Below are 16,994 nucleotides of genomic sequence, written 5' to 3'. Positions count from 1 at the left end.
ACTCTGTCATAATCATATCCCCAACATATTCCTGAATCCTTGGATGGCAGGATTAATCATGTCTAAACCATGATTTTCCTTCATAGTATCAGCATTATTCTTTTTTTGTATAAGCACTGTGAAAGGGTCAAACAGAATTCCTTAATACTGCTCTTAACATGCTTAGCATGTAAAGAAAATGAGTATTTGTCAAATTATTCCAAGTAACTATGCAGAGCAGAGGGATTTTTCCCCATTTCCATGTCTTGTTTGGGGAATTCTCTTTATTTGCAGAAATTACAAAAGTACATTTCCATCCAGAATGTCAAAGATATGAAGTACAGAGCATTAACATTTTAAATCCTTTATTGTAGTAATTTTAACTCTTTACATGTTGACATCTGTGTCATAAACTAAGAAGTATCAGATTTGATGGAAATGGGAGGACATAATCTTTCCAGTTTATCTAGAACAAATTAGCCAGGTCAAAAGCATTTGATTGTTAACACCTAGAAATAAATCAAGAATTGTGCAAATGTGTTTAATTTTTTCTGAACGTTCTAGAGGAATAAGTAGAGATTCCCATGGCTTAGAAGACAATACTTTTAAACACCTGTTTAATTTGTAGTAGCTGATGCACTTCTATGCTATACTTAAGAACAAATTAATTGGATATTAAGTGAGTTCAGTCATCATGAGTATGGCAGATGGATACACAGCAGTTCAAGCATTGTCTTTAATTTGGATAAAATGTTTGCAGAATCAACATGAAGGAAGATTAATAAATACCCATCCCCATCCCCAGGCACCTGTTATTTGACTAACTGAAATGTGAGCAGTGGATCAAAATAAAGTCCTACTTATCCAAGCATAAATCTGAAGCATGGATATTTAAAGAATAAATGATATTCAGTATGTGGCATACTGCTTACCAAGGAGTCGAACTGAACAACAAACTATCAGCTGTCATCATAGGCATTGTTTAATAATAAAGTGAGATAAAATAATTAATAAATCCAGAGAGACAAAACAGTGCTGTAAAAGTCCTGTCTTTTTGTGGGACAGAAGATATCTTTAAGAGATTCATCTAGTCATCAGAAAAAATGTTAGGATGGGAGTGAAGTTTTGATGGAGGACCTGGGAATCTACAAAAACCAGACAGATGCATGCTGCTCTAATTCCATTCCTCAGGAAAGACTATGCCATTGCCTCATCATGCAGAGAAGCCAAGGATTATGAGAGCAGTATTACCAAACATTTAAGACAAACATTGCTTCCCCTGCTTACGTGGACTTACTGGAGCTACGCTACACTTTCTATAGCCTTGGCACATGACCCTGGGTGAAAAGAAACCTTAACTGGTACCACTAATATATTTGGCTCCCATCACAGCAATATTCTAAGTTACATGTTGGTTGTCACAGTGAGACAAAAATAAATGAACAGTAATTTCAAAAGATAATGTTAAATACAAGCATTTTGAGAAAATATTGCACTATAAAAATGATAAAAAGTATAAACAGAAATATCTGTTTAAAACAGTTTTTTCACATTAATATGTTTAAGATAAAAGCAATCATACAAATCATCCAGAGTTGTTTAAAATATCCAAGCAAAAAAAACATATGAATGAGACCAGATCTACTCACCAAATTCCTTAGGAACAGTGATAGAGTAAACACAGTTGTGACCAACACTGTAATTCTTGGGGTAGTTTGGTGATAATACAGTGCCTTCAGAGCCTGTTGACCGGCTTCCGCAGGGTGCTAGAAAATGAAGACAATCAGTTTTGAATAACATAATATCAGAAAAAGATCAGTTTAAAGTGATTTGTTGTATGTTGGTATATGCTATTACAGTAGATTTTATCACACTTCTACACTGGATTAAATTTGTATATCCTGTGAAGTACTGAGTATGCGCAACTTTCTCATATATCAAAAGAGAATTGATGGCACTCTGAGGTTTCCAGATCAATTATTGGTTTTCTTTACCATTTATCAGCCATCTTAATAAAATAATGATGTGCTTTATACACAGTATGCTATTATTCACAGCATACAAAACTATTATTCATTTGTATGATGCTTTATACTCTGATAAAAGCATATATTATGCAGCCCTTCTGCACACTAGTAAATTCTTACTCATGCCAATAGACTCATAATTCAAAATAATGGATAGAACTACTGAAATAAGAAAGTCACAATTCCTTGACTGAACATGATGTAGCACTTATTCATATCTCAATTATTTATAACATTATATATATAAAATTATAAGCAAACACTTTTCTTTATCACACAAACATCATGTTTATTCTACCTTTAATAGCTATAATACTTGATAAAATAGTAGATAAATAACAATGCTATTTACTACAACAGTGTATTTTTTCTGAGGTTAACAATAGAAGTTAGCATTTGGCATTATTCAGAATTGTCAAGCAAGAAACAGTGCTTTTTCTGCCTTTTGTTCATCAGATGTTCAGGTGCATTTATATGAAACAGTCATATGTGTTACTGTTTTCCTATGTCTATTACCTGCTTCTCATACACACTTTGTAATTTAGTAGTTTAATCTATTGTCAAGATTATGGCACCTGTTTAGAATATTTTTTCTAAACACTTTGGACTGTAAAACATTTTTTAATGAGTTTAATGTTAACATGTCTATTTAACAAATTTGTTTCCTCTGTTAAAACCTAAGTGACTTTCTAAAACAAGTACTACTCAATGTTTCATCTGGTAAACAAAAAAATCTGGTTTTTGTGGTATGCTCTCAAAACATTAATATCTTCTGAATTATATTAAATAAGAAAAAGATGGTTTTCTTACTATTATTTCAGAAGATATCACCTCATTTCTTGTCATACTAAATACAAGCTATTTATTAGTGTAGCTACAAATCCTGTGTTTTAAGACTACTTTTAGTTAATTCACACAAAATGTACGTAGGGTATACCACGAAAAGAACACATCTTTTAATGCTAGCAACTTCAGGCCTTGTTGCTTTGAGCATGGATTTCTGTAATTTGCATTAACACGGGTTCCTTTCAGTATGGTGTAGGTGCAGAGTTTGACAGACTGTGTACCTGAAATAGGAGCAGATGGTACCTATTGCTCCAGTCTGCATATACAATCTGTAAATGATTTAATGGGCTAGCGTAAAAGTCATGGTATTTGAAAGAGGTCAACAGAAGGATCTTGACTTTTGTTTGTGCATGTGTGTATGCATGTGGTAGATGTGGCACATGTATTACAGATTAGCAAATCAGTCAGGACCTGGAACAGAACATAGTCTTGGCGACGCTCAGTACAGATTTACTGATAGACACCCACTCTGAGATACAGAGTAAGCCCTAAGGCTACAAGGAAAAGGGTTCTCTATGGCTGAAGAATAATCTCAGTGTCTTCCCTCAACCCACCGTCATGTGAAATATTGGAAATTCATGCTTTCTTGTGAAAACGTATTTAGATAATAGAATTATTGGTACTTTTTGCCAAGAAGCAATAGTCTTGGCTGAGCCTCACATCCCGGGACTTATCTGCCTTGAGTTATTTGAAAAACACAAACTAGAAAACCCTTCACTGGCTGAATGTGGTAAATATTTTTGATGAAAACAGATCTTCTTACCAGCTCGTAAGTACTCAAGATTTTCTATTCCAGATTTTGGATGAAAAAGAAGAGAATATGGAAGAATATAAGGAACAAAAGCACTAAAACTAGAGAAATAATATTGCCAAAAAGCTTATTACTTCTCCCTAACCCCATTTCCTTCTTTACTGTTTGTGAGTTGAATAAATGAGTTACTGCAACAAAGACCAATAATACCATTCCACTCCAACATTCATATCATTATTATACTTCCCTAATCAGCAGATATACAATAATGTGCAAATTCAGGGTAAAATTATGATTCCACTGAAGTCAATGCCATTGACACCAAAAAGGACAGAATTTCACTCTTAATATTTAATAAAACCTGAAGTAATAGCACAAAATAGCAATACTTAAATTAATAGCTATATATATAGTACTCAGCATATAGTGGACCATTACTTAAAATGTCCAGATTTTTTATACCCCTATTCTTTTTTATTCCTACAAGTTATGCAGCTAAGCAAGGTATTTGTGATTTTACAAAACTACTAGTATGCTTAAAACAGAACAAAATAAAAAAAGCCCCAAGTTTCTTTTAAAAAACATACATTTTTCCATAAATTCATTTAATTTAACATGCACTGTTTTTCAAAAAAATAAAAATCAAATTTACTGCAAATTTTACAAGTTTTTATTCACTTCAGTGCAATGTCTTACACTACAAATTATTTATATTAATAGTTGCATATCTAAAATCAACTGTGACTTTTTAGTTGTATCTTTACTACACATGTAACACTGTTGATCTGTTGATATTGTAATACTGTATAATATCAATAACGTATTGTAATATCGAAGTGATGTCACCATGACGTTTTTTTAAAGCTAGGAAAACAGAGAAACTAATTATGTTTGTCATACACAAGAATTTAAGGAAGCTAGTGTTTCAAAGTGTTCTTGATTGTCTGAGGTAGAATTATTGTTTAACTATGTATACATCTAGCCAAAATATTTCACAATATTTGAAAGGTAGTATTATCACAGCTGGTGTAAAAATAATTACACAACATAATTTCACTGATAAATGCACACAGATTTCTAAAAGTGATTAAACCCAGAAATTTTTGAAAATTAAAAATATAATACAAAATACAATTTAGCATCTTCAAAAATTGGAGAGTTCTCATTAATACTAAAGTCTGTTAAAAATAACTTCAGTGTCCCTAAAAGGTGAAGATAATGCCATTTTCTTTTTATAATTTATATTAATTAAAATGTTTATATGTCACATTGTCTGCAACATCTAAACGTTTTTCCCACACATTGAATCCCACGAAAGCAACATCCATCTGTACTGGTTATATAGTGGGCACATATCTGGTCACATAAGAGGACAAGAGACATAGTACAAGGCTGGAAGCAGGATTTCCAGCTGGGCTCCTTTAGGTGCAAAGTCTCTCAAAAGAGTTGTCTGCAGCCTATGTTACAAAGTGCTCAGCGTAGTTTGGATTTAGAGATGAACTATCTGTCACTCTGATATATGTAAAGTTTAATTTGCAGCAACAACAAAATACTTGCATTGAGTATTTCATAGTAATTTCTTTCACTTGGTGTTCTTGTTCTGGACTTTTTCACCCTGCCCTGAGTTTACCTTCTCCCTTATGGTCTCTCCCACTGTTTTCCAACTGCTGCTACAATGACTCTTTATCCTCACAAGAATTCACATTCCTGGGTCTCAAAACCAAATAGTATAAAGGAAAGCTGAATCAAGATGTAAGCACAGAGTTGACCTTTGCAATCTGAAAAAATGTTTAACTTCATAAATCATTAGGTGGTAAATCATGTAGTCCTTATAGCAGCAAGACTGCCCTCCAAGACCTTTCTGAATGTATCAAGGAGGAAGCAGTTTATTTGATATTTTAGTAAACCCATAGAGTTCATATTGATTATATTTCCTTCCTTAACCTTTGGGAAATGCTTACTTTAAAAAGCCAGAAGTTTCAGAAAGGGGAGATTCTACCCTGACCATCACTAAATATCATTATTCAGAAATCAAAGATGGACATGGAACCATAGCTACAGTGAAATAAAGATATTAATTTAATACAAAAATAAAACATATTTTTGCCCCTGGAAAATATCTAGTATTGAGTTATTCGGTTGGATATAATTCCACTACCACAATGCTACCCATTGACTTTCACTATGTAACTCTCAAGTCCTTTGCATCAGTTTTACAGTGCAGTGATTTATTTCATTTCCTAATAACTACAAAGTTAAAAACTGAAAGGTTGTGAAAATCAACACGTCTAATTATTATGCTGTGCATTGAAAGGTCTACCTACAGTAAAAATTCTAACAGACCCATCACACATACAAATGTAACCTGTGTTACGTAACACAAAAAAAGCAACAAATGCTGAGGACCATTTCCCTAGGAATGAAAAAAATCCTGCAGAATAAAACCAACCAACCAACCAATCAACCAAAAAAAAGTTCAAAAGGCAAATGATATTGTCTAATGTAATTCTCCAATAGTATTCCAGTATTTTTTAATAATGTTTTCTTAGCCTCTGAAATACCGTATCACTTTCTGTATTTATTTCTGCTTTAGTTTATTCACTGACATAATACTACTTAGTATGTTGTCCTTGTCCTGCTTTCCAGGATCAGCAATAGAACACTAATAGGAGAGAAAGGGACTTGATTGATTGTGGTAAGAATGTGATAAGAATCAGTGTGTTGATGCATTGCCCACTGTTTCCTTGAAACATTATTAAGCATTAATGGCAAAAAGTTCCTTTTCTGTGTGTGCTGAATTTACTGTAATGGTATCTTGTCTTGTAAAACAGCACTCTCTGCAGCCCTTGAAAAAGCCCTATCATAACAACAATGAAGTATCACCCACTCTGCATGTTAAATTGGTAAGCTTTTTTATCTGGAAGATTACCCATCTTGATCATTAGTATTCATGCACCTTTGTCAAAGAACTAAATCCTACCTCTTTATGGCAATGCATTAGTAAATATAGAATACAATATAAAATGCATTACCATCAGCAGTGACACCTTTTCTCAGATTTCAGCATACGCTAGTTGTAAAACAAACGTAAATTATCACCGCAGAGAGGCAAAATCACACAGCAGAACTACAGATCCCTGTAATCTGCACTTAACTACCGCTACAAAGTAAAATTTTCTATAGCTCCAGCAAAACATTACAGGGTTAAAAGCCCCTGCCATGTGCTTATTGCTCATATGTCTTCCATCATGCCTTTGCAGTTTAACCAAAAGAAAGAACCCACAAGGAAAAACTTCAATAAAAAAAATGACTACAATAGAACGGACTACATAAGTATGAGAATCAATCTCAAAACTCTTCATCTTTTGAAGAAATGAGTATTTTTGCTACCAGATATTTTTTTCTGAAGCTTTTAATTCCTACTACTGCTTTCAGAGTACCTACTTTCTAGCCCCTACAGATAAAATCTAATAGAATGTAATTGTAATTGCAAGATTTAAGTGCCATATTGCACCATCCGTTTTTAAGCAGCATTCCTCAGTGGAATCAATGGGGGATACTGCTTAAAAATGAATGGAACAATATGGCTTTATGTCATGCAGATAAATTTGATTACACAGCTACAAAGACAATAAAAAATGAAGAACAACAGTGCATAAACTCTGCAAAAGGAGGAAAGATATGCTTTGAAGAACTACTGATGGGATACTGACTTTTTATCTAATGGGCCACTGTTTCAAAATCCAGATTAGGATATGTATTATTAGTTGGACTAAATGAGTAGGATAAGAAAAAGAATTATTTGGTAACATGATGTAAGTTTTTATAATTTAATATATTGTCATGGTGTAACCCCAGCTGGCAACTAAACACCACACAGCCACTCACTCACTCACCCCCCCCCCCAAGCAGGATGGGGGGAAGAGAATTGGAAGGGTAAAAGTGAAGAAAATTGCAGGTTGACGTAAGAACAGTTTCATAATTGAAATAAAATTATTATTATTATTATTAATAATAATAATAATGTAGTGAAAAGGAAAACAACAAAGAGAGAGAAATAAGCCCCCAAAAAGATAAGTGATGCAAATGAAAACAATTGCTCACCACCAAACAACCGATGCCCAGCCAGTCCCTGAGCAGCAGCCTCCCCAGCCAACCTCCCCCCCTAGTTTTATTGCTGAGCATGACATCACATGGTCTGGAATGTCCGTTTGGTCAGTTGGGGTCAGCTGTCCCAGCTGTGTCCCCTCCCAGCTTCTTGTGCACCCCCAGCCTACTCGCTGGTGGGGTGGGGTGAGAAGCAGAAAAGGCCTTGGCTCTGTGTAAGCACTGCTCAGCAGTAACTAAAACATCCTTGTGTTATCAACACTGTTTTCAGCACAAATCCAAACCATAGCCCACACTAGTTACTATGAAGAAAATTAACTCCATCCTAGCCAAAACCAGCACATATATTAAATCACTGATTGCTGTTTATCCTAGTCTGATATAATACAATGTAATTCTATTCATCCTTTTTAATCCAAACAATGAGATTTTCAGCTGTAATGTTTTCTTGTAGTGGTTAAGTCAAGACTAATATACAGGTAGTGACTGATATATCACCACCAGGAAATAAAATAATTTTTAAAATCATGCAAACGAAATCTTAACAGATAAAAATGTTAGTCAAATTTCTTCCAAACTTCCAAATTACAGATAGATTCATTGTGGATATCAAAGCAAATGTGAATGTGATGAAGCACCTAAAATTGTTGTGACAATACAATGAATATGGAAAAGACAATCTAATATGGAAATATATATTTAGTTGCTGTTTGGAAATATAGAAATATATTAGAAATAAAAAGACACCAACAAATATATATAGAGAGAGTGCACCATCATACAGCTGGAAAGCAGTACCAAAGAAAATAATATCATAAAGAATATGGAAGCTTTTCATACTGTCCATATGACTGTCTCTTCAGTCTTCACAACACAATTTAATTATGGCAATCAAAATTGATTTTAAAAATGAGAAAGCAGCTCAGGCCAATATATGTTAATAGTATTTGAAAATGGTTAGTTAAAACAGAGGCCAGCAGAAGCTGGCAAAATCCTCTTAGGAATTCAGAAACTTATCAAAGCTGGGCCTGAATCATTAACAGAAACTGGACAAATGATGACATTACAAAAAAACCCCAACCAATGAAGCCAACCACCAAACCAGAGAAATTCTAAGTAGGAACTTAAAAAAAAAAAAAAAAAATTAGGAAATGTAGAAATGCAAAATCACAAGCAACTAGCTAGACATTGCAGAAAACTTAACAGATCAAATATCAATTGTGAGTTTCAATACAACATTGCTGTAGACAAAGACACCTCTAAGCCAGGCTTTCATGTATTAAACATAGAAGGAAACACTTCTGCTCCATTCAAAAGCAGTAAAGTATCAGCAAGAACATCATATCTAGTTTTTGGCATTAAAGAAAAAAAAAAAAAAAAAAAAACCAAAAGGAGGAGGCTCTATTATGATCTAGCAGGAAATTTTGAAATAATTGGTTTTGTTTAGTCTCCAAAAGAGAAGAATGAGACCATGGGCAGACTGATCACTTTTTGAAGATGTGGTAGATTTAGGATGAGAGGAAATGGCCTCAAGTTGAGGCAAGGGAGATTTAGGTTAGATATTAGGAAAAATGTCTTTACTGAGAGGGTTGTCAGACATTGGAATAGGCTGCCCAGGGAAGTGGTTGAGTCACCATCCCTGGAGGTATTCAAAAAGCAAGTAGATGGGGTACTTCAGGACATGGTTTAGTGGGCATGGTTGATGGTTGGACTCGATGATCTTGAGGGTCTTTTCCAACCTAAATGCTTCTATGATTCTATGATTCTATGATTGTGAAGATTAGAGAAATGAATTTTTCTCTTTGTCCATAAATGATAGGACAAGAAATAACTGCAGCAATTTTAGTAAAATTAATTAATTTTAGATATTCTCATAACTACTTTTGGGAAGTTAATGAATTCTTTGGTGATTCCTGGAAGAAGACGACTATATATAAATATCTATCATAATGGCTTAAGTATATCCAAGCAGACAAGAGACACTACTTCACCTTTTTATAATTGGTTATGTATCTATTAATTGACTGTAGCACAAGAAAGGGCTACTTTCCACCTTCTTGGTGCTGGCAATGCTAAAACCACAAACAACTGAACTGTTATAGTGTTATGGCTGTTTTATTTTTTTCTAGAAGAGGAAGGATAGTATTTCATGTTGAAAGGTAAAAGTCATAAAGAAAAAAAGGTTATGAATAAAGAAGTACAAAATGGGAGAATGCCTAAAAGGCAATTTTTTCCAAAATTAAAAAACTATCATAAAGTTGGATTATAAAAAATTTGGAAATTTTCTGGAAGATGTATAATCAAGAAAATACGCCTTATAAGGAGAGAACCAAGGATCTCAAAATCTGTGTAATTTAGCAGAGAAAGACAATCTGATACATTTTAAGGAGGACATTTCAAGAGGGTAGTACCTCTTTCTTTTCAATAAAAAGAAACAAAAGAAAATTTAGCAGAAGCTAAAGCAAACTTTCAGCTTGTGCTTTTGTTATTTTATACATAAAGTATATATAAATATATAAAATGCAATTAATCACACAATCAAATTATTTCTATGTAGATTTATTTAACAGTTCATCAATTTTAACTCTAAAACCAACAAAACCAAACCCAAATCCAGATAACTTTGTGTCTTCAGTTTCCATTCCTTGAAATCTTTAAAACAAAACTAAATGTCTTTCCGAAAGTATGAGAAGCAGATTTTATACAGCTGAATATGAGATACACTTTTACATTTGGGGAAAAAAAATACAAAGGACAAGTGGTTTAGCCTAATTTTAGAAACAATGTTTGCTCTCAATTTAATGATTAATGATTATTAGATTCCAATTATATTCCTTTTTTTCTTATGAACTCTGGTGCACACAATTTTAAGAAGTTCTATACAGTTTTCTTATGTACTGAAATCATGTGTTGCTTAAAATTAGTTTACTAAATTTACTCATTTTATCCACATGCATGGAAAGTCTGAAATGAATTCTCTGATATGAACTGATATGTGGCAGAAGGTCGAAATCCTACATTTTTTCTGCTGTGGAATGTGATCACAGCTGATGGCTCCTTCATAATATTGGCTGTTATCCAAATAGCCAAAATATCATATATTTGCAAAATTATTGCTTCCTTATTTCTTTTTCCTATATTTTTCTGAACTAATGCAATTAGCAGGAAATTAGACATATTTCTCTTCCTGTCCTGGCTGAGTTAATCCATGTCCATTTTAGATGGGCAGTAGAGTACAGAAGGATAAAAGCAAAATCATGTGCTTTTATTTAAATTGTCGAAGTACTAGAGAGAAGATTAAAGAAAACTTGAAAAGTGAGAGTCCCAGTTTTTATAACCCCAAATCTTATTCTATATAAGGTTTCCCCTTTCTACATGACAGGGTAGAGCTACACATCAGGAATTATTTATTATCAAAGCCTGTGGCATGTAGATGTCAAAATATCTAGTAATTGAGCATAACCAGGTATTAAATAAATATGTTTAATGTATTAATAATTTATTGATAAAAGTAAAAAATTAACCTGACTGAAATTTGGCTGAAATTACGTGTCTTGTTAAATCCCTGTTTAACAGATGTGCTAGCAAATTTTGAATCTAAAATAACTAAACTGCAGACAATTCTTCATTTTTCTAATAGTGCAACAAATAGCTTTCTGTAAGAAAAATAACAACATTTAGTAGTGGTATAAATTAATTTCCAGTGTGGTATAGTCTTCTAGACAAGTGATGTTTAATGCACTAATTTTTTCTTCTTAACTTTTGAAGGAAGTGTATGCAGCTTATGAAGGCCTGACTGAGTGATCACATTGCCTTTCTGCAAGAGGCAAAGACTTTTTTTAATGTTGCTTGCCTCTGGAACAAGGGACGGGATCTGAGGTCTCTCTGGCTTAGTGTTCCCAGGCAAGCTGGAGGATGGTGAGGTGCCTCCACTCTTTCATGTTTTTCACTGCACTAGAGATCTCTGGCTCCAGTTGATAAATGCACTACAACTCCATGAGATACATTTCCAGGAGTCTGGCTCACTTCAGAAACACTCACAGAATAAGGTTGTCGTTCCTTCATTTAACTAATGTTTTATTTTCTCTTTGCCAATAAAATGGAGTTAAACTATCAGGCTCTGAGAATGGAGCCATCTAATAAGAGAAAATGTTGTCTAAAGTATTTTGTGCTAGAATAGAAGTCTTTGTAGTGAAACAGTCTCTGCTCGTAACAACTGGAGGTGGAATAGGTCTTTACAGTCAGCTTGTGCCTCAACCCAGGTTAATTCCTTTGAAAGAGCACACTAGAGTTATAGCTTCCACAGCTGAAAACCAGTAACTAAATAAAAATTTTAAAATGCTTTTCAAGTCAACCATCTGCAGCAAAGCTGCATGATATTTAAGTAACTTCCAGAGGAAAACAAACAATCATTTTAAAACTATCCACCAACATAATAAATGAATAAAAAATAAGAGAAAAGAAAATTTGCAGTAATAGTCTTCTGGGGTAGATAATTTCAGAGTCTTTCAAGTCTATTTAGATAGCAAGAGGAAAAGAGCATTATGTGACAGATGTGTAGAAGTAAAAATAAATCAGAGATTAACAAAGCTTAACACATTTTTAGCTACAATAGCAGAATTGAGACATTGACTCAAGAGAAAGTATGAATGAAAGATGTGTAAGGATTTACAGATCTCTTCACAAGAAATAATGATCCCTTCCCATCAAGAAACTTTTTTTTTTCCCCTTTTTTTGGAAGCCATATGGATTCTGTATTTTTTGTTTATTCACCTGTACACTCTTTATATTTAAATTATATTTCATTATTTATTTGGTTTAAGAAAGAATCATTCCTATTATGCAATGAAGAGCATGATGACTGCTTCTAAATCATTTGATAGACAATGCAGTTAAGGTCTCACTGAGAATATTTTTTGTTCCATAACCTTAGCGAAGAAAGACATACTTAAAACATCTTTTCATTACGCAGAAGAAGAAACCTACAAAATGTGAGGTTTCTTAGAACTCACTAACTTCATGAATTCATTTAGAACTGCACAGAAACAAGAATCTACTTACTACTAGAGAGCTGGCAAGTGGTATCATCTCCTGAACCTTGTTTTGATAAGACTTTCACTATTTTAGGGGTGGAGGCTGTAATGAGTATATTACCCATCCAAAAATCCTTGATGTTGTTTTATGCTGTCCATTTGCATGTCTCTAGAACGTGCCTTTACCCAAACGAGTTTTCTAGCACTAACAGTGAATCACAGCTGCTACAAAGAAAAGCTTTTTCTTCAATTATCTGATAATATTATTACAATATTAGAATGAAACCCTAAAATTCCTTAGGTTTCCAAGTGATTTTCAATATTTTGAGTGTGTGCACGCATTGGCAGTTTGAAAGGAAATTACAGTAACTGTTAATGAATTTAATTTAAATTTGAGATCTGACAGCTAATGATAAATTAACTAAAGTCACTGTAATCTGCTCAATCTCAGCTTGCTTTGCCATCATTGCTGTTTATGTTTGCAACACAGACTTCTAAATTAATTTTAAGAAGATAGCAGTCCCCACTTTTCAAACTCCCTTCCTTAAATGATTTCCCCTTCCAATTTTCAACTGGACTTGTGGGTAATTAAATTTACCAGTGGATTGATACCTAGGAAGTAAATACCAGTTTGCTATAACAAACTGTTCTTAAGAGAAAAAAGCCAAACTAGTAAGTTTCCTAGAGAATAAAATGCCATGGTAGACCCAAACCAATATTAATTCTAATAAACACAGCTCTGTGGTTTAAAGGGAAAAATACATTAAAATACAAACAGTAAGAACAGCCACCTCAATTCAACTACTGAAATATCTGAGTTAATTCAAAGTTTATATCGGGTCATTCTCAAAGCAGTAGCAAATTAAATATGATAATTTAATAATACAACTGAGCGAAAAAGAAATATACCGAAATGCAATTAATTCAAGCAAACAACAGCAGCAAAGCATTGCTGGTTTTAGATACATATACGTAAAGGAATTAAGTTAAAAAGAAATAGATTTCCCCAGAGGATGATTCATCTCACCTTGTAGTATTCGGGATAGACATGCGCAAGTGCCTGTCTTTCTCAAATGGCAAGAGAAATGTCTTTTAAGATTACTGTAGATGTGGCCACAGATTCATGTTTCTTAATTCTAGGTTTCTAATGCACAGCTGTCTAGTCATCTAGGCACTCTCTATGACCAGCAGAGGGAAAACCACATTCTATTATTCCCACTCTGGAGAGCTCTAGTTTACAGCTGCTAATCAAGATGTTGAAGAAGTATCAGACTAAAAAAAGGCACACATGAGAGAGAGGAAAAAAAAAAAGAAAAAAAACCCCAAACCATATACAATCCATAAGTATGATCACATTTACATTAGAAGCAAACAAAATTAATTAATTCATCCCAGAAAGTGAGGAACAAGGACCCAACTCCTGAAACACAGGAAAGAAAAACAGGGTAAGAAACAACTGCTAATAGTAAAATAAACAATAGTCAAAATAACTGGTCTACGGAATGAACAGTTATAAGCACAAGTACGAATTAAAAATATAAAATAAAATAATAATACAAGATTGGCCTTTAAAACAAGCAAACAGACAAAAAAATAAAAATAAAAATACCCACAGAACTCTCTAATTTAATCTAGACTGCTTTTGCTATACCTGGTGAAAGTGGTTCTACACACAAAAGGAATACCACTTCTGTAAAAGCCAGTTACATTACTCTGACATTACCAGTAATGTCTCTATTTGATTTTGAATGACAGTGTGACATGTCAGCACATATTAAGACATTTCAACCACTGGTTACAGACTTATATAAGGCTAAGAATGGCCATTTTTATCAATAATGCATAACATGAAGCACAGAATTTCACCAGCGTTAAAATCTCAAAATCTTACTTCTTGGCTGAGCTAAAGAATACCCATGCATACTGTTTACATCTTTTATGTGTAGCTACTTTCTGATTATACTGTATCTCTTGCTAATTCTTGAATGATTGATTGTATTTAAAGCAAGATTACAACAACTACATTTCTAATTTCTAATGTTTTATGCATATCCATTGCAAGTCAAGCTTTGGGTACACATAAGGAAAGCAAATGTCTAGGACAGCAGAAAGACTAGGAACGAGAAGGAGAAAAAGAAATATATGAAAAAGAGGGAGGCCATGGTTTAAAACGACACAGTCCTGACAGTTTCTATTCCAAGTGTATACAGCGATGACAACAAAACTTGGAAAGACTCCAGCTTCACAGTTTTCATCAGGCTCCAAAGAACACCTTTCTTTCACAGCTGATTTTGTCAACACCAGTAACATGATCTTGCAAGTGTGAACACACATTTAGATGAACAACCTGTCTATGTCCGATATATCCATAAAGATATTTTACAAAATTTTTAGTCCATCTTCAAATAATTTCTGGGGTACCTAAAATCTTCTTTTACTTAACCTACCTTTTGATTTCCTTAACCTTCCTTTTGATTCCTTGTATTTTAAATATAAAATTAATTCAGTATGTTACAAGTGACAGACTTGCGATGAACTGTACTGGTTAGAAATGGTTTAAAAACCTAGAAAGGAACTATTTCCTTTTGAGCCCTGTCAAATCTAATATTTGGTATGTTTGTTTAGTTTAAGAAAAACAGTCATTAAACATAATATGATAATATGATTTTTGTCCTGAGTAGTGACTGTAGTTTTTAGCTGCATAACTATAACAACATTCTAAATTCAGCTGAGTTGCTAGACTGAAATGCAGGGGACTATGTATGTTACCCACATGAAGCAAAAGTCAGAAAATCACTATCCTGTTTAGAGTACATTGAAAGAAATTAGTAGTGCACATCTTTAGTTAACAGCCTTCCCTTCTGAACAGGCCCAGGACTAGTCTATGGAAGTCAAACTGTCCACAATTAAATATTTAATTACAAGTATCTTTGATAATTCTGTTAAAACCAAGTACACAAAAAACAAGTATCTACTCTCTGAAGAAGAGGAGACATAGCACCTTTTTTTTGCTAAGATTTTTAATAGTATTTGAATTATGTTAATCAAGGAAGGTCTTAATCCTTAGGGATGCCATAAGACAAAAACAAAGCAAGGTTGCTGGGTTTTGTGTGTCTGGAATACCTTCACATGTTCTTCACTTGTATCCCTGGGATTCTCTAGTGGTCAGCAACCCAGAGAATCTTATTTGCTGCATTTCAAATCACCAAGTTGAAGAAGGCGTAAGGTACAGATCTATTTCTCAGTATCAGAAAGGTAGATTTAAGGCACTTTGTTTCAGCTGTTTAGAAGTATTTTTAATTGCATTTCTCAGCAATCTAACACTGTTTTATTTCCTTGTAATAAAGATTACATTTGAGAATTACAATTTTATTTTTCCTTGAACTCTGAGCTCCGAGAAATAAAATCTGAAGGCAAGAAGCAAACACTACTTTCCTGTTACATTTATTTATTCTAGTGTTAACACTGACTCATCAGAATATGTCTCATGGGTTAGGATACTCTATGAGGAAAAAAAAAATCTTTACATATAATACTGCTAGAATTTTACTAATCTGCAAAGGACTAGCCATAATGATTTCAAGGTAATTTACCTAACTACTAAAAGCTAATTGTCTATCATCACATGCCTATACTCAGGGTTATTTCTTCTACGAGCATTTATCCTGCACTTAACAAAAGTGAAATTGATGCACATTTTACTCCCTAGTCACACAGTATTATGGATTAATCTTTGTGCATTTGACTCTAGATTTGCTTATGCAATATAATTTTGTGATATCTGTGAACTTTGTCATCTCAATTTTATGTGAAGTTGTATTGGATGGCACAACTCCCAACACAAATATGTGTGGGATCTTTGTGGTAACCTTCCTTTACTGTAATAACTTTTTTCTTTTTTTAAATAACTAAAACCCACTATCACACCAACAACTTTCAATTTTATCCTGTAATCAAATATTAATCCTAACACATTGTCTTACATTTCCCTCAAAAAATAGCCTTTCTGGGTGGAACTCTGTCAAAAGTTTTTAAAAATTCAATGATATGGTATCAACTGTTGTTAATTTCATTCATAAGCTTGTTGAGCTCTCAGACTTCCCGTTAAGCTCCACAGTCCTCCTCAAAAGTTATACTGATTTTTCTTCAACACATTTAACCATACATCTCCTAGTTTTGTTCTTTTTTATAATCTACCAATTTTCTAACTGTGGGAATTGGCCAGTTGCTCATCATGGAAGATTTTTGACA

General features: G+C 33.5%; 1 protein-coding gene across 4 annotated transcripts in view; it reads right to left on the bottom strand.

Moving 5' to 3' along the window:
* Nucleotides 1-16,994, bottom strand: part of CSMD3 (CUB and Sushi multiple domains 3) — a 756,594-nt gene that overhangs the window by 180,042 nt on the left and 559,558 nt on the right. For all 4 annotated transcript variants that reach the window (XM_030011520.2, XM_030011521.2, XM_030011522.2 and 1 more), the window contains one exon: nucleotides 1,629-1,745. In XM_030011520.2, coding sequence (XP_029867380.1) covers nucleotides 1,629-1,745 — 117 coding nt within the window. The remainder of the gene's footprint in view (nucleotides 1-1,628; nucleotides 1,746-16,994) is intronic.

The sequence above is a fragment of the Aquila chrysaetos genome, chromosome 4, assembly GCF_900496995.4.
Source record: "Aquila chrysaetos chrysaetos chromosome 4, bAquChr1.4, whole genome shotgun sequence".
NCBI classification, from domain to species: domain Eukaryota; kingdom Metazoa; phylum Chordata; class Aves; order Accipitriformes; family Accipitridae; genus Aquila; species Aquila chrysaetos.
Note: the sequence above shows the minus strand (reverse complement) of the source record. Positions and strands in the feature narration are given on the sequence as shown.